General features: G+C 38.1%; 1 protein-coding gene across 1 annotated transcript in view; it reads left to right on the forward strand.

The window, feature by feature from the left end:
- Positions 1-25721, forward strand: part of Kcnh8 (potassium voltage-gated channel subfamily H member 8) — a 390818-nt gene that overhangs the window by 121816 nt on the left and 243281 nt on the right. The window contains exon 2 of the mRNA XM_070018387.1: positions 6203-6436. Within this exon, the coding sequence (XP_069874488.1) occupies positions 6203-6436 (234 nt within the window). The remainder of the gene's footprint in view (positions 1-6202; positions 6437-25721) is intronic.

A 25721-nucleotide genomic window follows, 5' to 3' on the forward strand; every position in this document is an offset into this window, starting at 1 on the left:
TTAACTTTTATGTTTTTTATTTGGAAATTAATTTTTTGGTTTTTTTGTCACAATTTCTTGAGTCAGTATTATATACATATGGTGCAAGCTTCTTAAAAAGTTAGTAAAATCAAGACAATCAGAACAAGTCTTCTTTTCTTTTGTTATACCTCAGCAGCCCAAATGCCCCCTCAGCTACTTATTGTGGCTAGTTTTCACAAAGTTTAATGTGCCCACAGATCTTGTTAAAAATGAAGATTCTGGCCAAGGGGTCTGTCTCATGCTTATTATTCTAAACTTCCAATAAGTTGCAGCTGTTATTGACACTGCTAACCCAAGACCATAATCCCAATGGCATGGTTGTAAAGGTCATATGTTTATATGGGCCTGTGTGTGTTTGTTTATCTCAGTGAAGAGAGCAAACCATCCTCATAAACAAATATAATGTGCTGCTTTTTATAAAATATTAGAGTGCTAGCTTTGAGTTTTGCTCTTCTTTTCTTCTAGTATTTGTCCATGGCCAGAGTAAGTTATTACTCTGTTTAAAAATTGAATGAAAGTCAACAATATGACAATTTGAAGCATAATACTTACCTTGAACTTAGAGCATCTATTCTGTCATTTGGATGTTCAGTCACAGGGATTTGAACGTTTGGTTAATTTTCCATATTAATGAAGTCATAACCATAGAAGCATTGCCTGACACATCATAGCTACTCAACAAATTTTTGCGGAACCAAAAATGATAAAAAATAAATATACTATAAATTTGTTTCAAAGTATACCGATTTACAGTGCAATGCTTTTAACTGATTCCTGTTGTTTTGCTTTCTTTCTGTCTTTCTTCCTCCCAATCATAGGGCTTGAACTCATAGGCACTATTTTAGGGCTTCCTTTGCTCAAGGCTAATGCTCTACTACTTGAGCCACAGTGCCACTTCTGGCTTTTTTTATATATACTTTTTTGTAGAAATACTATACAGAGGGGTTACAGTTACGTGAGCAAGGTAATGAGTACATTTCCTATCAAGCATTGTCACCTCCTCCTTTGTTTTTCCCCTACCATCCCTTCCTTTTCACCTCCACAACTACATTCCCCACCCCCTTGCATGAACTGTAAAGTTCGTTTTTCAACGTAGTGTCTTGAGTGGTTTATTGGAGTTAAGAGTCTCACAGACTTTCCTGCCTAGGCTAGCTTTGAACTGTGATCTCAGATTCAGCCTTCTGAGTAGCTAAGGTTACAATTATGAGCTATCAGTGTCCGGCTACCTTCCTTCCTTTTCTTTTCTTTCTTTCTTTTTTTGTTTGGTGGTGGGGCTTGAACTCAGGGCCTGGGCACTGCCCTTAAGCTTTTGTCTCAAAGCTAATGTTAGACCGTTTGAACCACAGCTCTCCTTCCTTCCTTCCTTCCTTCCTTTCTTCTTTCTTTCTCTTTTTTTCTTTCTTTCTCTCCTTTCTCTTTTTCTTTTCTCTCATTCGCTCCTTTCGTTCATTTTTTTCTTTCTCTCTTTCATTCCTTCTTCCTTCCTTCCTTTTTCTCTTTCTTTCTGGAAAACCTTCAAATCCAATTCCTTAATTCCTCTTTTTTGGTTGGTTGTGGGGCTTGAACTCTGGGCCTGGACACTGTCCCTCAGCTCTTCAGCTCAAGGCTAGTGCTCTGCCACTTCAGCCACACTTCCAATTTTCTGGTGCTTTATTGGAGATAAGAGTCTCACAGACTTTCCTCCCCGGGCTGGCTTTGAACTGTGATCCCCAGATCTCAGCCTCCTTAGTAGCTAGGATTACAGGCATGAGCCACCAGCACCTGGCCTTCAGTTCCTAAATTTGGGCAGCAGACTTTCTGAGAACTTTAAGTTGCAGCTAGTAGCACTCATCTACTTGGAAACATCATACTTGGAAACAATACAATTAAGCTCTCTGAAATCAGTATGAAGGCAAAGATCGTATTTAAAGTCACAGCATTAATATTCTATTTGCAGGAATAAAGTAATCTCAAGAGATGACAATGTGAAATATCATGAGAAATAATGGTGCGGTTTTGTTGAACCTGTATGCAAAGTTAATTCTTAAAACATGAGGCACAACAAGATAAAGGGTTGATGCTTGGTTCTTGCTCTCTGCAGGAAAAGACTAGTGGACTTGAATTGGCTCATCTTCCCTGTCTACAGAGTATGTTAATATAAGTACTTGCTAACACAACACCAAGTTTACTTTAATCAGAGAGACAATCAATGGCGCTTCAGAAATGAATATTTGAACCATCAAAATCTAGCCTTCCTAGAGAGAAAACAAAGGAGGGGTTAACAATGCTCGATAGGAAATGTACTCATTACCTTACTCATGTAACTGTAACCCCTTTGGTACAGTATCTTTACAATAAAATTTTTTAAAAATCTGGATTTCCACATTATTAGCAAAAAGATGTAAAGTACACAGGTTTCTTTTAATATGACGTCAGTTAGACAATGATCTCATTGCTTTGAATATTCCATAGTTTTCCATACAGAGTTACTGCACTCTAAAGCCTAATCTCCTTGAGTGTGTGCTATCTTAGCTAAGGTTGTGATTCTCACATCTATGTTACTTAGTGTTAACCAGCTAAGATGACCACATCCATTGTAAATAAAATCAGCACATATTCATGAAGTTTCAGTTGAATTAAAAAACTGTCAAAAGTGCACCACTCTAACATTTTTATTTTGCTGTTTGTTAGGACTGTCAGTTTTTTAAGTTAAAACATGAGTTTTCAAAACAATTTCCCGCTGATGGTCATGCTACAGATCACACAGAAGAGAATGTTTCAAGTTTAGAAGCACTGTGATACTCATTAAAAAGTATCCAAGATTGAAAACCTGATTATTTGAGTAGCAACCATATTTCTATGCTTCCTACACAACTATGGAGTGGATCTATGCAAAGAGCATAGGACCAAGAAAGTTATTGTCACATTTTCAAAATATTGACCTTCTGGAGGAAATAATGTAGAAAGTGCTGAGAAATCCAGACTGATTTAGAGCACACTATCGCTGGATCTTTTATTTTTTTATTTTTCTCACTTTAAAAAAAATTTTTATTGTGAAAGTACCATATAGAGGGGTTACAATTACATGGTCAAGGTAATGAGTACTTTTCTTATCAAGCATTATTGCCTCCTCCTTTGTTTCCCCTTCCCATCTCTTCCCATTGCCCCCCCCCCCACCAAAGTTGTAAAGTTCATTTTCGACATAACGTCTTGTACATCTCATTGTTGCAATGGGTCCACCTGTATCCCTATTTAAACGGTTTGTTTTTTCCCTTCCCCTCCACAAATTATACCAACATCAAATACAGTGAAAGGAGGGGTTATACCGTGAGGGAGGGACATAAAAAGCAACAAAGAAATCATCTTATAAATATGTTAGAAACATCGCATGAAAGCAAAAACATTTGAATACTTATCTTGGGGTTTATTTCACCTAATATCAACTTATCTGACCTTTTCTGCTTGTCTCAGATATATACTAGTTATTGCAAATAAGGGAAACCATGGGGCCTATGTTTTGTTGGGCCTGGCTTACTTCACTTAATATAATTTTTTCCAAGCCTTTCCATTTCCTAACAAATGGGGCAATGTCATTCTTTCTGATGGAGGCATAGAATTTTATTGTGTATATATATCACATTTTCTCGATCCATTCATCTACTGAGGGGCATCTGGGTTGGTTCTATATCTTAGCTATGGTAAATAATGCTGCAATAAATATAGTTGTGCTGGTAGCTTTAGTATGGTCTTTCTTGTGATCATTTGGTATGCCCAAAATTGGTATTGCTGGGTCATAGCTTTTGAACTCTAGAAACTGGAATAGATCTTTATTTCTTTTTCTTTTTTTTTTTTTTTTGCTGGTCATGGGGCCTGAACTCTGGGCCTGGATGCTGTCCCTCAGCTCTTCAGCTCAAGGCTAGCACTCTACTACTTGAGCTACAGCACCACTTCTCGCTTTTTTTGCTTATGTGGTGCTGAGGAATCGAATCCAGGGCCTCATGCTTACAAGGCAAGCACTCTACCACTGAGCCAACCTCCTAGCCCCCTGGAATAGATCTTTCTACTTCCTTTTTTTCTTTCTTCTTACTTCCTTCTTTTTTCTTTTCTCTCCCCTCTCCTCTCTCTTATTTCTTCTTTGACAAAGTACTCCTTTCTCTTTATAAGAGAGAGGAAACTGCTTCTCAATAGAAACAATGCATGATATAATACAGGACATGCACTGGGTTTTAATCTTTAGCTTTGAGTCTTGGAAGGGAAATTAGGATTCAAGTATATTAATGAAAGGAGTTAAAGAATCGTGGATCCTCCTTTTTTTTCCACTGCCGACTTCCTAAGCACAAAAGGAATGGGGAAATGTAGCCAGATAGAAACTGTATGTGTGTTTAAATGAGAAAGTAGTGTAGTGTTCCTGATTAAGAGAACAGACCAAATGGCTTCAATCTCAACCACTCATGAGATCCTCTCTGAAGAAAGCTTTTTGCTAAGGAAGCATTTAGAAGAATAATCAACTGGCTATTATGTAAAAATGCTATGTTTAGATCATATTGTTTACTGTCATTTGCACACTGGAAACATGCTAAAGGATGACCTAAACAAGAAGAGAAAATCTTTGTTGCATTTAGATGCATGTCACATATACATAATTGATTCTTTAAAAGGTTAAATACCCTTCATTTATGTATGGGTAGTGATCTGCCCATGAAGAGTTCTGAATCATTATGGCTCTGGCTTTGTTTTACATAATTCTAAAGTAAATGTCATGTTTCTTCTTTGGGAATTCCAAGACTGGCATTCAGAAAAGCATATGTTTCCAAGTAGATAGCTGGGCAAAGGAACTATACTTTTCCTTGAACAGAAGGGCCATTCATGTAAGTGAGTACACTAAGCTTTACAAAGCAGACTGCCAGTAAATTCTTTTTGGAATTGAATTGCAATAACATATTGAGGACAAGTGCTAAATATAAATAGAAAAGACCAAATACATCCCTTTATTTATTTTCTTGCTTTGTTTTAGCAGTATATTTGCAGAAGAATTAGCCACCTCAAATACCATAATCCTTAATTGAAACACATGCAACTTGGTGGTCTTTCAGCATCTTTCTCCAGGAGCTAATTGTAATTCTAAAAGACTGGTCTTTTCTTAGGTCCACAAGCAATTACAAAAGTACAAAATAAATTTTAAAATCATGTCTCTAAGAGATACATGGAATCTTACTATACATGCCATAAATATGAGAGGGGGAAAAAGACAATATTTTGCCTAAGGATAAATAAAAAAGTGGTAAAAAATTCTTATATTCAGTTTATAAGTTTCTTTTTGGGAGAAGAAAGAAAATACAGTATATATGGTACACAGAAACACTTTCTGTGGATGAATGGTCCAAAGTGTTGTTTTGTATTTAAATATTATATAATATCAGAGTATATTAGATTTCTCAATATTTGTAATTTTCTGTTTATAACACATCTGTAAACTAAAACATTATAATCTGTGTAATGTACCTCCCAATGACCTGTAAGCATTATCTTGACATCTTGCGATCATTTACAGACTGATTTATTAGATACCAGTAGATTTCAGTATCTGCTTGAGTTGGCTTTCAAGGATGTGGTAGATGAGAAGTGTAGCACAATCACACCCCAAAAGTGATCCTTAACAATGATGAGTGGAAGTTGGTGGATAAATAGTTTCTTTAGTGAGTTGTGTTTTCCATAGTTACTTTTAGGACCCAGGAATGGAATAGCCTTAGTTGCTATAGCCCTAGATTCCCTTTAACAGGTCCTTTCTTCACTGTCTTTCCCCAGTTCTTCACTTACTTCCTGGACTTATCTACCAAGTAACCTAGATTCAAGCCTTGATCTTTTCAGAAAATCAAACAAGCAAACATGTTCATCTACAGATGAGGTTAAACCAGGATATGAACCAGAAGCCAAAAGCATCATCCCTAACTGCCAACCACATAAGTGCCTCAAAATAAGCTGATCAACTCTCAAAGTCAAAGCCACCATTCAATACGTTAAAGCAATTCGTCTTCTGCTTCATGTCATTCTCTGTGTACATGTATCTCCATTTCACGTAGAACATCAGGACAAACCTTTTAATTACCCTTTACTAAACACATATGCTTATAATTTGTTACTGAAACTGTGATTTAAAGAAAAGTTGTACAGTGCTGAGTGTGTTCTTCTCATGTTTCTGCAGATAGCAATTTCATCCTGGCTAATGCACAAGTGGCAAAAGGCTTTCCCATAGTCTACTGTTCGGATGGCTTCTGCGAGCTTGCTGGATTTGCCCGAACTGAAGTCATGCAGAAGAGTTGTAGCTGCAAGTTTTTATTTGGGGTTGAAACCAATGAGCAACTGATGCTTCAAATAGAAAAGTCACTGGAGGAAAAGACAGAATTCAAAGGAGAAATTATGTTCTATAAGAAGAATGGTGAGTTGGTTTCTTTGGTATACGGGAGAATATGAGAGATTGCCTTGCTTTCCTTCAGCTAAGTAATTACTCCAAAAGTTCCATTAATGAGATTTCTCATACACACACACACACACACACACACACACACACACACACACACACACACACACACACACACACACACACACACACACACACACACACACACACACACACACACACACACACACAGAGTCTCTAATAGAAGTCTACAAAGGACTTGGATGATGGCCTTCTTTTAGCCATTCACAGCATAGACCAACTGGAAATTTATCATTAGATTTATAATATTAGTTCCTATGCTGACATGGAGTAAATCCAAGTTAATATATATTGCATTTTATATATAATAATGTATTATATATTATATGAATGGAGTATATTGTTATTACATTATAGCAGTTCTTTAACATGTATTTTGTTGGTGTTAACATGTTGAGGTATTTTTTCAAATTTTATATGTTTAAGAACTCTACTTAAATCCCAGGCATTAAGAACAGAGTTTGATAATTCAGCAGTGATACTCACTAGACATTAGGAAGGAAAACCTGGGAGGAAACAAGGGAAGAGATGACACTCTTACAAAAAGAAATTTATTCATTACCTGACTCATATAAAGAAAGCTCTGAGTACATTACCTTTCCAATTAAAAAAAAACCAACAATGGTTTTTTTAAGGGTCACTAACAGAAAGTTACTTTAAAGGATATCACTGTATGCATTTCATTTCTAGTTCCCTTGGTAGAGTTTTTCTTATTATTCTCTTAAATTATTAAGGACAAAAGAAAACACACTGGTCTCTCAGGGAAGAGTAGATGGCTAAGAATCAAGACTACCAGTAGAGAAGTACCAAGTATTTTTTTTTCTTTTTTGTCAGTCCTGAGGCTTGAACTCTGGGCCTAGGCACTGTCTCTGAGCCTCTTTGTGCTCAAGGCTAGTTCTCTACTACTTGAGCCACAGTGCCACTTCCAGCTTTTTCTGAGTATTTATTGGCAATAAGAGTCTCATAGACTCTCCTGCTGATGTTGAACCATGTCCCTCAGATCTCAACCACCTAAGTAGCTAGGATTACAGGCATGAGTCACTGGTATCTGGATTACAGGCATGAGCCATCCATTTCTGGCTCAAAGTATTTTCTTGTTGCTGCAGTTTTGTGACTCTTTACAAAATGAAAGACAGTCTGTAAAGATGTATGTTGTCTACAGTGTCTGCATCTCATGAGACAACAGACATCACTCAGGTATGGTATTTACAGGTAATCTAAGAGACAGTATATAGGATAAATGTAAAACACTAATTAGAAGAAACCATCATATCTCAATATTCCAAATTCTTCCTTTTCCTCATTAACATAAGCCCATAAGTTTTAAATGAATATATGCCTATAAAACTAGAAAAGCTACTAGTAGCCTTCTTTGTACTTAGGAGGGGCAGGCATGTGAGAAAGTTTTAAGACAATTGTATGTAAAAAGGAATGGTCTATTTTACCTAGACCTGTGATCTGTTGCCTATGTCTGTGATCTATGATCTAGGCAAAAACCCTAAAAGTGAAAGGATCTTCCCTCAATTTTTCTTTGCTTTTTTATGGCATTATTCACAGAATTGTCTTGCCCTCCCAAATTTCATGTTGGAGCTATAATCCTTATTGAGATTGTTTGGTGATAAAGTGTCTAAGGAGGTAATTAAGATTTAATGAAGCTATAAGACTTTTTTCTGTTTATTTTTATGTTTTTGGCAATATTGTACTGGGAACTGAACTCAGGGCTTTGCGCTCAGGACCCCTCTTCCCACTTGAAAATGACTTTACCTCTCTTTTTGTATTGATGACATTTTTTTTTTCTGATCCGGGGCTTGAACTCAGGGCCTGGGCACTGCTCCTAAGCCTTTCTGTGCTCAAAGCTAGCGCTCTATCTCTTGAGCCACAGTGTCACTTCTGTCTTTTTTTGAGTAGTTTATTGGAGGTAAGAGTCTCATGGACTTCCCTGCCTGGGCTGGCTTTGAACTGCAATCCTCAGGTCTCAGCTTCCTGAGTAGTTAGAATTACAGGCATGAGCCACCGGTGCCTGGCTATATTGATCATTTTTGAAGTAGGGTCTTGCTTTATGCCTGAGCTAGCTTAGCTTCTAATTTGTGCTTCTTATGTCACTGGGGATGACAGGTGTATACCATTGGGACTAGACATTGCTTTCCCCAGACCTGCCATAGCAAGCAGGCACCACTGTATCCAGCCATTGGTTGAGATGGAGTCTCATGAACTTTTAGGGGAGCAGGGGTGGGGAGCTGGTCTGGACTAGCCTTAAATTGTAATACTGCAATGCCCCCAAACTCTACCTCATGAATATCTGCAGTGGCAAGTTTGGTCAACTAGGCCTGCCTAAGAGTGTATCTTAATCCACTATTACCTCTGTCCTTCCAAGAAGTTAAAGGGGCACCAGAAACATGGAGGAGAGAGGCTATGTAAGGGTACATCAGGAAGATAGTTCCCTGCAAGCCCAAGAGAGAGGCCTCAGCAGAAATGAGTTGTACAGGAACCTTAATTTTGAACTTTTGACATTCAGAACTATGAGGAAATAGATTTCCTGTTGTTTAAGGCACCCAGTCTGTGGCATTTTATTAATGGCAGCCCTAGAAAACTAAAGCACATGGATCAGAAAAGTAAGGCAAAGCTGGAAAGCCAGCTTTAAACATTGGACAAAGGCAATGCCATAGTGGAATTTAGAACCGGGGCATTATTACAGATCCACCTTTCAACCTCAGATAAAAACTTAAGACATTTCTGTTTTGAGTCCCTGCATTTGGGATCGCTGAGGATGTTTTATGGTGGTTCTTTGTTGTTGGGTTCTTTCCTGTGTTTGTAAGTGATGAGTCGCATCCTGGACTTTCTATCTGAACTCTCCATTCTTTGAGGACATTGAGGGAGAGGCAGACAAAAAGAGGCTGCACATGGAGGCTTCATCAGCATTGATAGTGCGCTTGTCCTTACAGGACATTGCCTGTTCCTGTGGATTTGGGGTTACACAATCATTGTGACATACTGGAAAACACCCTTCTGGAACAAGATGCCCTCATTCCTTGGCACCAGGGACATGGTCAGACCACCATGTTCCTCTCTGCGTCAATAGATAAGGCCTACCTAGCAAATATGATAAAATAAAAAGATTCTAGTTCTGTGTAATTATGCCATAATCATTGAAAAGAGAGCCCGAGATAAAAGAAGATGCCGACTGGCAGGGAGTGATTTAAAAAAGGAAAACCCACACCATCCTGTGGAACAAAGCAGAAAGGGTATTGTTTTTTTTTTGTCTGCAGTATCTGCTGACTACACATTCATTTTCGTACAAGGTAGATAAAACTCTTGCGTAGGGCACTCCAAATCCATTTGAGTATCTTGCTTTTTATGCTACTCTGGAATAACCAAATATGCTACGTGAGACAGGGTTCAGGACAAGGTGGAGAAAAGAGGCACCAAGAACAAAGGATGCAAGGACCTTGAAGGCACAAGTGGGAAAAAGTGCCAAGTGTATGATGGGAACCAAAACTCAAATGACTTTCCTAAACCCAATTACTTATTAGCTGCCTGCAGCCTTGGACTCATGTGGGTGGAATTCATTCATGGCACCAGTCCCCTCTGAGCAGCCACTGTGGGGAATTGTCTGACATTCTGAGCAAACTAATTGATCCAGTTACAAATGATTGAAAATTGCTATCTACTCTATGCTAATCATGAGGTATTATAGCTATTTATATGAATATCTGTCTCTTCATGCAATTGTGAGCCTTTGAGAGCACAGGCTATATTTCTCACTGACTTCCACAGACCCAGGGCCTGGAGACTTGAGTCTTGATTTGCATTTGCTGGATGGTTTGCTAAATGTTTGCTGAGAGGAACTGAAATGGGTTGTTAGAGGGACTTAGGCATACATGCCAGAATGTCTGGTTTGTTTTTTGTTTACTTTTTTTGGTCGGTTGTGGGTCTGAACGCTGGGCCTGGGCGCTGTCCCTCAGCTCTTCAGCTCAAGGCTAGCGCTCTACCACTTGAGCCACAGTGCCACTTCTGGCTTTTTCTGCTTATATGGTGCTGAGGAATCAAACCCAGAGCCTCATGCATGCAAGGCAAGCACTCTTCCACTGAGCCACCTTCCCAGACCCTGGTGCTTTTATTTTTTAAAAAAATTATGATTGCCAGGCTCTTCTTTTTCTCTTACAAGGATCATCATTTTTTTCTGCTTTAAAAAAATCTAAATGAATTCTTTTTTAAAAAAATTTAACTTTATTGTCAAGGTGAGGTACAGAAGGGTTAGTTACATATGTAAGGCAGTGAATACATTTCTTGTTGAATTTGTTACTCCCTCCCCCCAACTCCCCCTCCCTAAGTTGTGCAGTTGATTCTCAACATATTGTCTTGTGAGTATTGCTATTCATTTAATGTGTTTTAGGAAGCTTCAATAACAACTCCTGTTGGTCAACTGGTTGGTGACCAGCCTATCTAGCTGATGCTCCCCATGGCTGTATGCAGCTGAGGTTTGTGATTTAGTGATATTTCCCCAAATGGCTTCACTTCTCCATGTTTCTTGTGATTATTATCCATCTCTGTCAATCATTGCCTCCTCTTTGATGATGTCACTGGTCAAGGCATTCACTGTTGGTTTTTCTATCATTTTCCTTTCTCTCCTAGAGTTAGTTATAAGTGAGGATGCCTATCCTTCTTGCTGCATAGAAGCAGTGTGAGTTTTTAAGAATACATTCCTGGGCTGGGAAGGTGGCTCAGTGGTAGAGTGCTTGCCTTGCATGCATGAGGCCCAGGGTTCGATTCCTCAGCACCACATAAGTAAAAAGAAAAAAGAAGCCGGAAGTGGGGCTGTGGCTCAAGTGGTAGAGCACTAACTTTGAGCTGAAGAGCTGAGGGACAGCACCTAGGCCCAGAGTTCAGGCCCCACGACTGGAACCCCCCCCCAAAAAAAAGAATACATTCCTGTATACTATCACCTTTCCTCAAAAGCAAAAAACTACCTCTATACTGGTAGAGTCAGCCTGACAAACAGCTTCTCTTCATGAGTCCCAAAATAAGGAGAGACAGTTGTTTTTGATTTTTGTTTTCTAGAAGAAGCAACAAACAAACAAACAAAAAACCCTATTTCCTGCATTTCTTGCTCCCTCAAGCTGAAATAGATACTCCAGGATATTTGCTTCCTTCTTCTCTCTAGCTTCTCAGATAAATTTTAATGGTGGTTAGTTGTGTCCTCTCTATATCATGGAAGATAGATTGGCTTGACTACTCGCATCCCTTAAATGTTCTTTTGAACATTGTTCCTCCACAGATAACATCTCCTCCAGTCCTTTCTTAAGTAGTTTCAACACCATTACTTGCCTTCCTTGGGGATCCCTGCCTTCTTGGTGTCCGGGAATAGAAAATCTATTGAAGAGGTAATACTTGTGGAAGAAGTTAAAATAATTTATTATAATTTTATGAAAATGTGTTCCTGGAACATTAGGTCTTAAGGCTATTACATATATTTATATATGTACATATATTTATATATTAAAAGTGCTACAAATTAAGTGACTTAAACATCAGAAATGCATCATTTCTAGCTAGGCACCCATGGTTCATGCCTATAATCTTAGTACTCTGGAATCTGAGATCTGAGGATCATTATTCAAATTTGGCCTGGACAGGCACATCTGTGAAACTCCTATCTCCAACTAACCAGAAAAGAACTGAAGTTGGGGGTATATCTCAAGTGCTAGTGTGCCAGCCTTGAGTGAAAAAAGGTAAAGGACAGTGTTCAGGACCTGAGTTCAAGTCTTAGCACTGGCACAAAATATAAAGGGATAGGGGCAGGGAGGAAAAAAATATCCTCTCACAGCTCTGGAGGCTAGAAGTCCAAGATCCAGTTTTCTACTGTGTTGTCCAGGTGTCCTGTGGACTCTAAGGAGGAATGTGCTCTTTGTGTTTGGTGGGAACCATTGGTATCAGTTATCTATAGAAGCATCAGTCTGATGTCTGCCTGTGGCTTCACAGTCTTCTCCCTGCATGATGTCTAGATCTAAATTTTGCCTATTACCCTAATCCTCATTTGTATCTTTAGAGAAGCTGCTTGCGAGGCTAACTTAATTATAATAAGATTCTATTTCCAAACACGGTCATAGTATAGCATAGTTAGATTGGAACTCTAACACATGTGGGAATGTAACCGAGCCTTTGGTTACATTCACTATATAAGAAGTGCAGTTACCTGCTCATGATCATCTAGTAAAGAAGCAATTATGCACAAGCAAAGAGGCTTGCTTCCTCTTGTTCTGAAAGTCCTGTATTCTCTGTGGAAATAGGGATGATCCCACTCACTTCCCAGGAGGACTTTGCAAATCTCCAGGGATATTTGACTCCATTATTAGAGAAGAAGTTTTCATCATTTCATGGGAAACATTCAGAGATGCTAAGTATCCTGTAGTGTGGTTGGTGGCCTTGCAAGAGAATTGCCCTGTGTCTTGTATGATGTCCTACTACCCATCACACTTTCCAGGAAGTAAAACACTGGTTTCTAATTACCTGAACCCAGAATTGATTGCACATTTTTTTCTGTTATTGTAGTGGAAGGCTTTGATTTCCCACTGAGAATAAAATCAGAGTGTTAAGTGAGGGATGATGGAGCTTTAAATTATTCACAAATCTTCCAGTTCAGAAAAGCTCAACACTGTCAGGGTTCTTGTCATGGACACAGCCTGTCCATTTGCAAGGGCCACCTGTGAGCTAGGCATTCGTTGATTCCACATATGGTCCAGATACCTAGCACTGTCGTCTTCTCATCAACTCTAGTTGGTCAAACTGAGAAATTCTTGTTACGATCCACAGTGCCACTTTAATTTTCTGTTTTGTTAGTGACATTTTATTTTAGGTTATGTTACTGTTCACAAGATGTATATATGGATTCTCTGAAAATCAATTTGCCTCCTAACAAAGTAGGCAAGTTTCATTATTAAAATTTTCACTTGTAAACATGAAAGGAGATACAAGTATTTGTTATAAAAAGAGACCTTGAGTTTGATAAGAAGTTGGATATCAGCTGTAACTCATTCCCACGTCACCTTTGAGGTTGCTTATTTTCACTTACCTTCTGAACTATTGCTATCTAATATTTTTCCTATGTGGATGCTCTTTGATTTTCATAAACCACAGCAAAAGAAAATTAGCCAGACATTGTGGATCATTCCTGTATTTCTAATTAGTCAGGAGACAGATCTGGAGGCTCAAAATGCAAAGCCAGCCCAGGCAGAAAAATTTGCTAAACTCCATCCCAAAAATAACCAACAAAAATCAGGGCTGGCTGGGAGAGTGTCCGCTTAGCCAGCTTAGGGTCCTGAGTCCCAATCTCAGTACCCTTTCTCCAAAACACAGAAAGGACTAAATCATTACTCTGCATGGAGAACCAGAATAACTAGCTTCAAATTGAACACAACAATGAACATGCAATTGCTTTTGTTAAAATTTAAAGTTTAAAGAGAGGAAAGTATGCCATGAAATTTAAGTTGTAACCAACCTAAATATTATTTACATAGCGCTGAGTAGCACTTATACTATTTCCTTTTATTTTCCAGATAACCCTTCAAATAAATGAATTATCTCATTTACCTAAAGAGAAAGTATTAGGCAGAAAAATGATTTAGCCTGTATGTGAGGTCATAAAGAGTCCTCAGCTTATTTCCTCAGTCATCCTTCTATACTAACTTTTTAACCCATTGGTATACTATATATTTACTTATTTACAAATATTTTTAGTCAGTTATCTGATGACCTGGTCCAAAAATGAGTTCATCCTCCTCATTCCCAAACCAATTTCTCCATTCACAAAAATGGCACTACCATTTGACAAAACACCTCAAGTAGAAATGAAAGGTCTTGTCTTTTTGTTTTTTCTCCCTATCACACACAGACGCGCTTTAATTAAACTTCTTAAAAACATAATCCTCTTTCTTTCTGTTACCAGTGTGATCCCCTTAAATCTTTGTGTTTTGCATCAGGATTGTCTCCTGACTCAGCGTTACCTTTTGTCACCTAATCTCCAATCAGAAGAGCCTCTTTGATGTTTTCTAATGCATCAAATGTTGAACATGTCAGTAAAATTCTTTAGGGAAAAATAAAAGTGATCCTTTATAATACAATGAAATTCTCCCATAAAGTGCATTGCATGTTTAATAATAAAAATATGAGAGAAAAGAACATGAAAGTATAGACACCTAATAAGAGTTTCCAACATCATCATCGCTTGTAGTTAGTTCATTAATCTCTAAATGTGGTCAAATTTTAAAGAAGGCCAGTTAGAAATCTATTTCAACTTGAAATGCAAAACACAATTGGAGATCACAGAGAGAAAAGGTACTTTATCCTAAACTTGAGTAAGACCTGGAGTGGAAAAAAAATCTTTTTAGCAAAGCAAGATCAATGCAAGCCAAGAGGAAGGTAATGCAATGATAAGTGCAACACTTCTTTTGTAAAGGGTTGCTGACGACATTGAAATCATCAATGCTGTAGAAGTTTCCCTGCATGGGAAGGGATTAGGGATTGGCAGCAATTGAGAACATCTCCCAAGGTCCTGGAAAACAATGCAAAAATTTTATTCTTGCATCCTTGGAAGTCAGCAGGGCTAGTTTGTGGAGAGATTTCTGTTGAATTTTAGAAATGTTTGTGAAGATCTCAAAGTGAATCTTCCTGAATAATTATAAAAGTTGAGACCCTGAAGTGTGTGTTTTTTTTTTCCTGTGGCATGAATGTTACCATATTCTGATAAACTGGTAGAGTTAAGAAAGCACAGTATAATTTTCTAGTATTGCAATTATCTATTGCCATGTAAAAACTTATATCTTAGTTGCTTAAAATAGTTATTAATATAGCCTATAAATGTGTGAGTAAGATTCAGTCTGAGCTCAGGCAGATAATTTTTCATCTCTGTGGAGTTAGTAAAGGAGGTTGGTTTTTTGATGGTAATCAGTTGAAAAAAGCATCTTCATGTAAAATGCTTTACTTATAGAGATCTAAGAAGGCCCACTTAGGAATAGCATCTTGGCAGCCTAGGATCAGTAAAGATAAAGAGTCCAGATGTGGCCTTTTTGCTGGGGAAAGCCTGGTTGTCTAGCATTCGATGAACCAAGCAGAAGCTGCAAGACCTTTTGTGACCTCATCCAGGGAGTCCCATAGCATGATTTCTACCATACCACACTGACTAGTGGAGCCAAAGTGCCTTCATTAGAAAGGAAGATCTAGATCCAAACTCTTGATATTAAGAGCAGTGGAGAATGTACAGCCATGTGATATGCCTCCACATGATATATAGTGTAACATGTTTGTTGAGTCTATATGTCTGTGGTCACAAGTATGCAGAGAATTTCATTCCGATGCTTATAAACTCAGCTGTTCCCATCAAGCCTGTAGGTACTATCAAATAAGTACCATGCTTTTCTCTCCACTAAGTGTATGAGAGAAGAATAGGTCTATGTCACTATGGACTCCCAATTGCTTTCTCTGGTTTGATTTCCCCTGAGACTGCATGGCTTCAAATGGAAAACATACATTACTCTGGATAGGTTGGCTGAAGATTCTGTGTGTGTGGGGACAGGGAGAAGAGGAGGTGATGGTTTTCTAGTATAACTTCTTCCTGTATCTTTTACATTCCACAGGTGAATCTCACAGATAGTAAACAACTTCACTATGATACCTACAGGGAGACAAAGGGCTCAGAAAAAAAAACATGCTCGTGGGTAACATGTGTGAGCTGTATGCGGAGTGGGCCTTGTAACTCCTCTTTCCTGCTTGCATGTGTTCAGGCTTTGTGCTTGGAAGTGTAGGCAGCTTTCCCCTTCTGCCACTCAGATCAGAGCGAGCCACTCAAAGAGAGAGCCTATTCTCTTTCTGTGATCATGGTTAAGGTAGTATTTTTCAATTAGTAGAGGATTTACACCAGTCCAGTCACTGAAGTGCTCTGTGATAGCCTATGCTCTTCAGCCTGGATGCTCAGAACAAAAGCAGGCTTCATGCTGATCAGGCTCCCAGCATTCTTCAGACACTGCTTAGCCCTTCCTGTCAAATATTAGTGGTCTCTCTTAACTGCATAACTAGATTCCTCTATGTGTTACCCCTTCCACATCATACTCAACACCTTCCTAACTGAGAAAAGATAACTTCATAAAAGAGGAAGAGCTAACATTTACTAAGCATTCTTTGTGAGTGATCTTCTTGTGACTTCAGTTAATCCTTTCATTAACTCTTTGAGGCAAATCCTACTGACATCCCATGTCACCATTAAAGATACTGAATCACACTGAAGTTAAATGAAAGGCTGGGATCCAAGTCCTGACCGTCATCTCCTGACCCTTTTACTGTGAAACACCGAGCCATAATCACACCATGGCGAACCCAAACTTCTTACTTGGGAAGCCCATGGCTCCCTCCACCATGCTCCATGCCTGCATCTCTCATCTATGAGAGTAGATGGAATGCTTCCCAGGTATTGTTGTTCTTGAAGAGACATTTCATGTTCTTGACCCTGTTGCTATTCTTTACAAACCAGAAAGAAAATATAACCACAATGTTGGAAGCTCTTTGGAGCTAAAGAAGTTCCCTTTCCAGTAAGAGTACTTCTCATTTTAAAGATTGTCTCAGTAGTGGGAAGAAATGACAGGGAAAGGGAGGACCATATCCTGGGATAGGTTCTCCTGTTACACTTACTTACACTCAAGTTTAAAACTAGCCTTGAAGGTTACAGTGAACAACAGTTAGATTCAGAAAAGTTCAGAGTAGGATCTCAGTTCTCTATGGCTCAGTAAGTATATCCCCAAGTTAAACAACTCTTTTTCTTTTACCTTTTACCTCCCCTTACCGTCTTCTAAAAATGTTTTAAAGGTGATATACAGAGGGGTTTAAGTTGCATAAGTCAGGTAAGGAGTATATTTCTTTTTGAACCCCCTTCCTCTCTTTCTTCACTTTTCCCTTCCATCCCACACACAAGTTGTAGAGTTCATTTTCAACATATTGTCTAGTGAGTACCACTGCTTCATTTATTCACCCTTTATCCCTCCATTTCTGTGCTCCCTTTACCCTCCTAAAGACAGATACACAAGACAAAGGAAAACAAAACAGCAAAAAAGAAAAAAGAAACCTTGTTTTTACTTCCTGAAGTTCATTTCATTAAATATTACTTTGTAGGATCAGCTGCACCATGGGCATTATAAGTTTGTGTTCCTCCATGAATGCCTAGAGACTTGTACGATTTATTATATTCCAGTGTATTTTAGATCTAGCTTCCACATATGAGAGAACACATGAGCCGTTTGACTGAGCTTGGCTTACCTCACTTAACATAATTTGTTCTAGGTTCATCTACTTCCTTGCAAATGATACATTATTCTTTTTAATGACTGTGTGTAGGCACCACATTTAAAAAGAAATCTACTTATCTATTATAGGATGTACAAGTGTCTTTGTGGTATCCTGGCTTGTGATGTTTTGGATGGATGCCCAGGAGTGGCACAGCTGGGTGGTAGGGAAGATCTGTGTTTGTCTGCTTATCTTCTTAAAAAGAGATTCAGTATCATGTAGATATTTAATGAGAAAATTGAAACATGGGTCAACAGCTAGTTATCCGGCCCAGCCACATAAACTACAGGGCCCACTGCAGACCATTTTTATTGAAAGCTTACTAAGGAATGTGAAGACAGCAAGGGCAGAACATGAAATGAAAATATGGGGCCCTTCTGATCATAGGCTCTTGGTGATTGCACAATACGTATGCCCATGATGTAGGCCACAAACATAATAGCCATTCAGTCATCTATTCCCAAAGTGCCAGGTCCTCTGAGTCTCATTGTTAGGTTGTGGAAAGGTAGTGTGTGGCCCCAGACTAAGAATATTATTCTCCACTCTGAATCCTCACTCTGACAGTAGCTAATACAACCATCATGACACAATTCAAGTTCATCTTCATGGTGACCTTTTCTTTAGATTTTCCATATACCTGGCCCTAGTTCTCCCTTGTCTTTCCATTTTGTGACATAAGATTTTATTTTGGGGATATTTTCTTCTTTTCTACTTAAAGAATCTCTTTCAATTCTCAGCCTTCACGGATAGATGTTCCCAACCCTCTGGGAAATGGCCAAGTTAGCTTAAGGCATCTTAATTTAGAATATGAGATTGACATCTGGGTGTTATTCATTAACGTCTCTTTGCTCTACCCTGGACCTGTCCATCATAATTGCATCTGAGAGACTGGACCAATACTGGGATAAAAGAGAGCAAACAGATAAGGCAGCCAAGAGAGAGGAATGGCTCCCTAGAGCACACTGGCAAGAAAAAGTAAGGCTAATATGGCTGGAGAGCCCATCAGCAGAGAATGCAGAACAGTACCAGCCCCCCCTTACACAGAACTCAGGTGATGAAGACAATGGACCATGGACGACCACGCTGAAAGTGAAAGGAAGAAGTATTGAGCTCCCTAGGAGCTCTTCTTCCAAAGCTATCTTCCAAAGCTGAAAGAGATCTCTCTGGGAAATAGTTCGATTGTTGGCTGTTAGCAAGTTGGCAAGATGCATTCACATTTTGGATGCATATTTGAGAACAAAAATGAAATGTAAACCTTGTGTTAAAAAAGCAGCTTTTGGCAAGTTCAGTCTGCTAATGTGGAGAAAATTGTGACCTTTGTGTGCAAGGTTCTTGTAAGTTCAAGTTCTGTCCAGTCAGTAACATGCTGCATGTGCTTTTAGCTAACCACACTATTTAACTCTTCAATACTTAATCTTTCCTATAAAAGCCAAGAAGAAATCTATATCTTAGTGCTGGTAAGAAAATCAGACAGTTGGAAGCAAGCTATTGAAAATATGAGGAATCACATATATGCTTGTTGTAAAGAGTGGCAGTCTAGACTTCTATCTGCCCATCCAAAATCAAGAAACAAAAAATTTCCATTGCTTAATGAACTATGTGCTTTGGGGAAGTTTAGAAAGCCTTGGCTTTCTCTTCCATCAGTAACAGCTGCTTTAAAGGATTAAAGGCAGTATTGATTATAAAAATGTTTTGCATAGTATCTGACAAGAGTGTCTTTGTAAGCAGTAATATCATTTATTTCAAAGTTTGGACACATCTTAGAGGAATTAACATATTTCTTTGAATGATGTTTTGTACATCGTTTGTTGTGCCTACTATATTTTGACCAAATGCCCTTCTTTGTTTGGAGTGAGTACAAGAACAAGAATGACATAGTCTTTGTTTTCTTGAACCTGTTAAGTAGTTTAGAAAAAAAATGCAGGATATATAAGGGAGATCTGGTCAAATATGAGGTATAAGGAAGGTTTCATTAAAGGAAGTTTTTTGAGTTGAATTTAAGAAGGAAGAACATACATTGACTAAATGGAAGGAAGAAAAAATCGTAGGCAAAAAGAGTTGCATATACAAAGGTCTTGGGGGAGTCTATCTCATTTGAAAAATCTAGGTAAGATTAGTGTAGCTAGCAGACAGGCAGCCCAGTATCATACAAGTGCAATAAAGTAGGTAAAGCAGATTATATAAGGCTTGGTAGCATTGTAGTGCCTGACCAATCAATTACAGTTACCAAAGTGATTCCAAGTATTGGAAGCAATAAAGTCACAATACAAATACTTCATTTTACAAAGATTATTCTTGCTCCCACGTGAGCCAGGGGATCCATATGAGGAATGATGATCAGTAGGAAAACTAAAGACCAGCAGCACTGGCATCTCCTGAGACATGGGAGTGATGTAATTTATGGGATTCTACCTGAACTTCTGAACCAAATTTGGAAGCATGGCTCTTCAGTGTGTGCTTTTCTATGCCCTCCAGCTGAGTCTGATGTCCACAGAGGGTTGAGAAGTCCTGGCTTAATCTAGACTTTAGCCAGTGAAAATGGAAAAGGGACTAGATTTAAAATTGATTTCAGAGGTATAGCAGCTGGAGTTCCAGGACTAGGTGATCTTGCTTGATGATAGCACTAAAATGTGTGTAGAAATCACTTAACCTGGAATTTTACTCTATTAAGCATATGGGTTTGTAGGTTGGGTTATAACAGAGGAAGAAGTACTGCATCATGACTTTTGGTTTTCATGTGCATGTTTGCACTTGGTTATTATACATCAGTTTATACTGTTGATAAGATCTAAGATGGATGTTATGAAAAATGACTGGATTCAAGAAAATACCTTATGACAAGGCATCCCTACGGATGGATAATATAACCAAGTTATTTCTAGAGAGCTGATTTCCTCTATGATGAGGGAGGCCATCTTTCTGTAATTTCTACTTTCCCAGAATTCCTCAGTGTAGGACTCAGTCAATTATCTCTTAAAACATCATGTTCCACTACCTAAAAAAAACACTGTTTCAGAAATGTACTAGAACTGAAACCACAAAAGAATTCTTGTTAACAATGCTACTAAGAACAGATAGTATTAAAAGAAAATGTTAAATTCAAGATGTGTTTCAAGGTTAAAAAAAGTCTCTGACTACTTAAGGTTTTTCATTGTGCATGATGTCTATAATGACTTAGAAATTACCTGTTCTTCTCTTTGCATAAAATTATTGCCAGAATGGAAAAAAAGTGTTTAAATTTTTTGGATTTCTACTTACACTGACCTGACTGTGTAGCTCCTTGATCACCACCTTTCATTTCACTCCTTTAAGTTTCTAAATTATATTCATTTTTGCCTTTAGATACAACTTGTAATGCTGCTACTCAAGTTATAATTACCAACATAGCACCTATTCATGGATTGATAGTTAAATATTCTCATCATCAAATGGGAAAGGAAAAACATAGCCTTTATTTGAGAAAATAATTTGTCTTACTTGTCTTTTACAAGGCATCATTTTCAGTCTGTAAAAAGGCTATATGCTTCTTGTACCAACAAACAGTGCTTCATAAATACTATCAAAATTGTATTTAAGTATTCTTGGTGGTCTCGAGCACCAGAAATCAAGAACTGACCCATAGTGTACAATAATCTGGAGATTTCTACATCAAGAGTGACGCATTGTGGCCTGTTTCTGTCAGGATGTCTGTTTTAGTAAATGAAAATTTATTGGACAACTGCCATGCTCATTTGCTTCTGTATCACTGTTTTAGCAGTATAATGGCAGAGCTGAGTAGCTGAGACAAATACCACATAAACTTTATGTACCAAAATATTCACTCTCTGGTTTGTTATAAAATGTTTGCTAACCTCTGAAGTTAAATAACCCAATCTGTTAGGTTGACTATCCAAATGGAGCCTTTACTGTTAAGAATTCTTTTGTGTATTAAGTGCACATACATACAGGTTTAATATGTTCTCTTCCCCCACCCCCTGCCACCCACCAATCCTAGGGCTTGAACTCAGGGCCTGGGTTCTGTCTCTTGGCTTTTGGGCTCAAGGCTAGTGTTCTACCATTTGAGCCACAGCTACACTTGTGGATTCTTTGTGGTTAATTAAAGATAAGGGTCTTTCAGACTTTTTTGCCTTGGCTGGCTTCAAACCTTGATGCTGAGATCTCTGCTTCCTGAGTATCTAGGATTGCAGGTGTGAGTCATCAGGGCTAGGCTGTCTTCTTGTTCCTTTAATCATATGGGAGCTAATGAGAAAAATTTGTCTCAAAATGATGTCTGCTTGAGGACAGGTGTCTGAGAAGTAATCTGAAGAGGAGCTGGTTAGAACTAATAGCTCACCTCAGTAATCTGGGTCTAGCAGTGCTTACTTAAGAACTAGAGTTTAGCCACGAGTTCTGGCAGGTGCAGGTGTCCGCTGCATTTTGGAGGAGAGGCAGTAAGTTGTGGAATGATGCCTCCTATGTCTGCCAAGTTATGACTCAGAGCAATCTGGCACAGCATTCTCAAGTCTGTATTGAAAGTTGAGTTTGCATGATGCTCGGTATGTTTGCTGACTATATGTTCTTGGAAAGTGCTAAATTGCCACATAAAACTATAATCACAGATTTGTATGCTGAAAGCTATATGATATTCTTTATCCTTTTTAATTCAAAGTTCTTTATTGCTAATTCTCATATCAATGTATCTGTTAGAGGACATACTTTCCATGACTGTAAAATTGTATTTTCCCAGTTTTTTAAGCACAGAATCTAATTTTAAACCTAATTGCCTAAAAAAAAGGACTTGGGCTGGAAAGGTGGCTCAGTGATACAGTGCTTGCTTTTCATGCCTGAGGCCCTAGGTTCAATTCCTCAGCATCACATAAGCAGAAAAAGCCAGAAGTGGCACAGTGGCTCAAGTGGTAGAGCACTAGCCTTGAGCTGAAGAGCTGAGGGACAGCACCCAGGCCCAGAGTTCAGGCCCTACGACTGGAAAAAAAGGACTTGATTGATGCTGCATTTGTTACACATTTTAACTTTTTTTTTTTTTACCAGTAATATCAACATTACATGAAAATATCACTTCTTTTAAGATATCAAGTCTTGGTCATGCTTTCATAATAATTCCTTTATTACTTGTTTTTAATGTCTGAAGAAATATAGCAGACTACTCATGAACCTGAGTTATAGGAAAACTACCTCATCCCAAGTTATCCAGTAATTAATCTCTGACCCATACAGTTTACTGAACTACTCTAAACTCAGGCTTTTCTTCTTTACTCTAAAGAATTCCATCTCATCATCTCTAAGGCTTTTTCTAGCTCCAGCAAACTAAAGTGTCCTTGCCAGTTTCAATTTGATAGTAAATGAACTTTTCAAGGAAATGCTAAATTCTCTATTTTTCAAAGTGTTTGTGTGATATGTGTTTCCTTCACTAAAATTATAAACTATCTCATACATAAAGACATAATCTATTATAATAAATTCTTGTCCTACCTCACTGCTTTCACAAATGTTAGTACTGAGTCAGAGTTGTACCTGATAATTTTCATAGTGAAATAATCAAAATGTTGCTGGCTGCCAGTGGCTCACACCTGTAATCCTAGCTACTCAGGAGGCTGAGATCCAAGGATTGAGGTTCAAAGCCAGCCCAGGCAGGAAAGTCCATGGGATTCTTACCTCAAATTAACCACTAGAAAACTGTAAGTGGTGCTGTGATTCAAAGTGATAGAGTGCTAGCATTGAGCAAAATGCTCAGGGACAGTGTTCAGGCCCTGAGTTCGAGCCCCACAACCAACCAAAAAAAAAAAGAATCAAAACATTATCTATGCAGCCAAATTCCTTTATGCAGCTTTTTAGAAATATATGAACAACTTCACAGATCTTAATCCTAACCTTTTAAAATCTCTTAGCCATGAAAAGTAGCTTTAAATCAAGTATGTAAGTATGTTGAAAATGTAAAAATAACAGATGAGGATACTCAGATGGAAAAGTCCAGGACTTGGCCACATAAAATGGCATCTTGGCTCCATATTTTCCCCAATGCATCTTGAGTCTCTATTTCTAAATATAACACTGTTAGGTGGGATTCTTTGTTAGTAACATAAATTGATTCTGATTATTAGGTAAAATAATAATTTATTGAGAACATATGATCATATAACTTACAGAAGCAAAGAAAGTAATGAAAAAGGCAAGAAGGCTTTTTGTGTGTGAGGTCTAGATAGCAGGAACAATGGTAAAGATTTCTCTTCCTTTGATGATCTAGTAAGGAAAAAACTGATTGATCTAGCATGGCTTATTTGCCCTGAAGTTTTAGTCAGGTGGGATGGATGGTTCCGTGAAGGCCACATAAAGAGGAGAGGTTTGGTTCCTAATCATTTGGAGGTACGATAGAAAAAGAAGTCCTGGATGGTACTCTGAGAAAAATGAGTTCTTATCTATACCAGTGAGGCAACTATGAGAAGTGTCACTCATCCATCCATTTATAGAAGATAGTTGGCTGATAGTCACAATTGCTATGTTATAAAACACCTCACTCTGTTGGCACAGAGCCAAACTTGCCATGGAATACTTCCAATCAATGAATGAGTGATGCAGGTAAGGTCAACCCTGTTCCTCAGCCCAATGTCTCCTGATGGCCTTGCTCAACTGAGATCTGCCCTGTGACTCAAAGCACTTGGTCCAACATTTCTTCCTTCTCTCCTTTTTTGATCTCAAACCTTCATCATAGTCTTCTCATGGTTTATATCTAAATGGGCCTGAAATAGTACACTGGTAACTTATCAATATTCAGAAGCAATATTAAGAACACTTTCATAAACAGTTTGAGAATTGTCATAAAGTCCTACCTTTTCTTCTTGTACACTCATCCTGCTCTACTATTCTTTCTTTTTTATTAGAATATATTAATTATACAGAGAGATCAGAGAGATTTTTCTTGGGATGGTTCCATAAAAACAAATAATGTATCTGGAATGTATCTTATCACTTTCTTCTTATCCCCACCTCTTTTCTAAAAATAACGGGTTTCTTATTCTATCTTCATGTATGCAGATGTAGTCCTTGGGTTATAATGGTTCCCATTACTCTCTCCCTTATTTTTCATTTTTCTGTAGCATTTTAAGATCTTTGGACTTATCTGTCACAGGTATAGTTTGTTATTTACTCTTTAAAAGAGAATGTAGTGTTGTTGCTGTTTTAATTTTGTTTTGTGTTGGTTTTTTTTTGGGGGGGGGAGTACTGGGGAGTACTCAGGACCTTGTGCTTGCTAAACAGGCACTCTACTTTCATTTTGGACTAGGGTTGTGACTCAAGAAGTAAGTTCTTTCAGGGCATAAGCAAAGCTCTATTCTATTTTATTTACTTACATATCCAAACAAGCAGAACAATGGTTTCCCTGATGAATATACTAACAACTTTCTGTCCAATTTCTTGTCATAAAAATATTTTCATTTGGGTCCTAAACTAGGTTTTCCCAGAATGCTGGTTCCAGGCACCATGCTGAGTTCATGTAGGCAATACAAGTGTTTATTACTACCAACAATTGTTACCATTGCCCTAAAAAAGGCTATAGATTCCTTTAACTAAAGCCTTGTGCAATTGAAGAAGGTTAATCTAGTCCTCAGATTCTCATTTAAATCAAGGTCTTTTTCATGGAACAACCACTAGTTTGATGAAATCTTAAATTGTTTTCTTAAAATCAAGTATCAAGGGAAATGAGTTAATTTTAGTGCCTATCTTCAGACAGAAGTAGCAATCATGAAACCACCAACCTGCCAAATTAGACCTGTTTTTTTCTGGTTTTTCACAAGTATCAATCACTTCTGCCCATAGTTCAGACCTTGATGAAGGCTCAAGGCCATTTATTATTTCCAGTCTTAGTCATGAGGTTAAGAGATGTTTCTGTGGGCCCTACACAGAG

This window comes from Dipodomys merriami, unplaced genomic scaffold, assembly GCF_024711535.1.
Source record: "Dipodomys merriami isolate MVZ:Mamm:240054 unplaced genomic scaffold, mDipMer1.0.p SCAF_13, whole genome shotgun sequence".
Lineage (NCBI taxonomy): Eukaryota > Metazoa > Chordata > Mammalia > Rodentia > Heteromyidae > Dipodomys > Dipodomys merriami.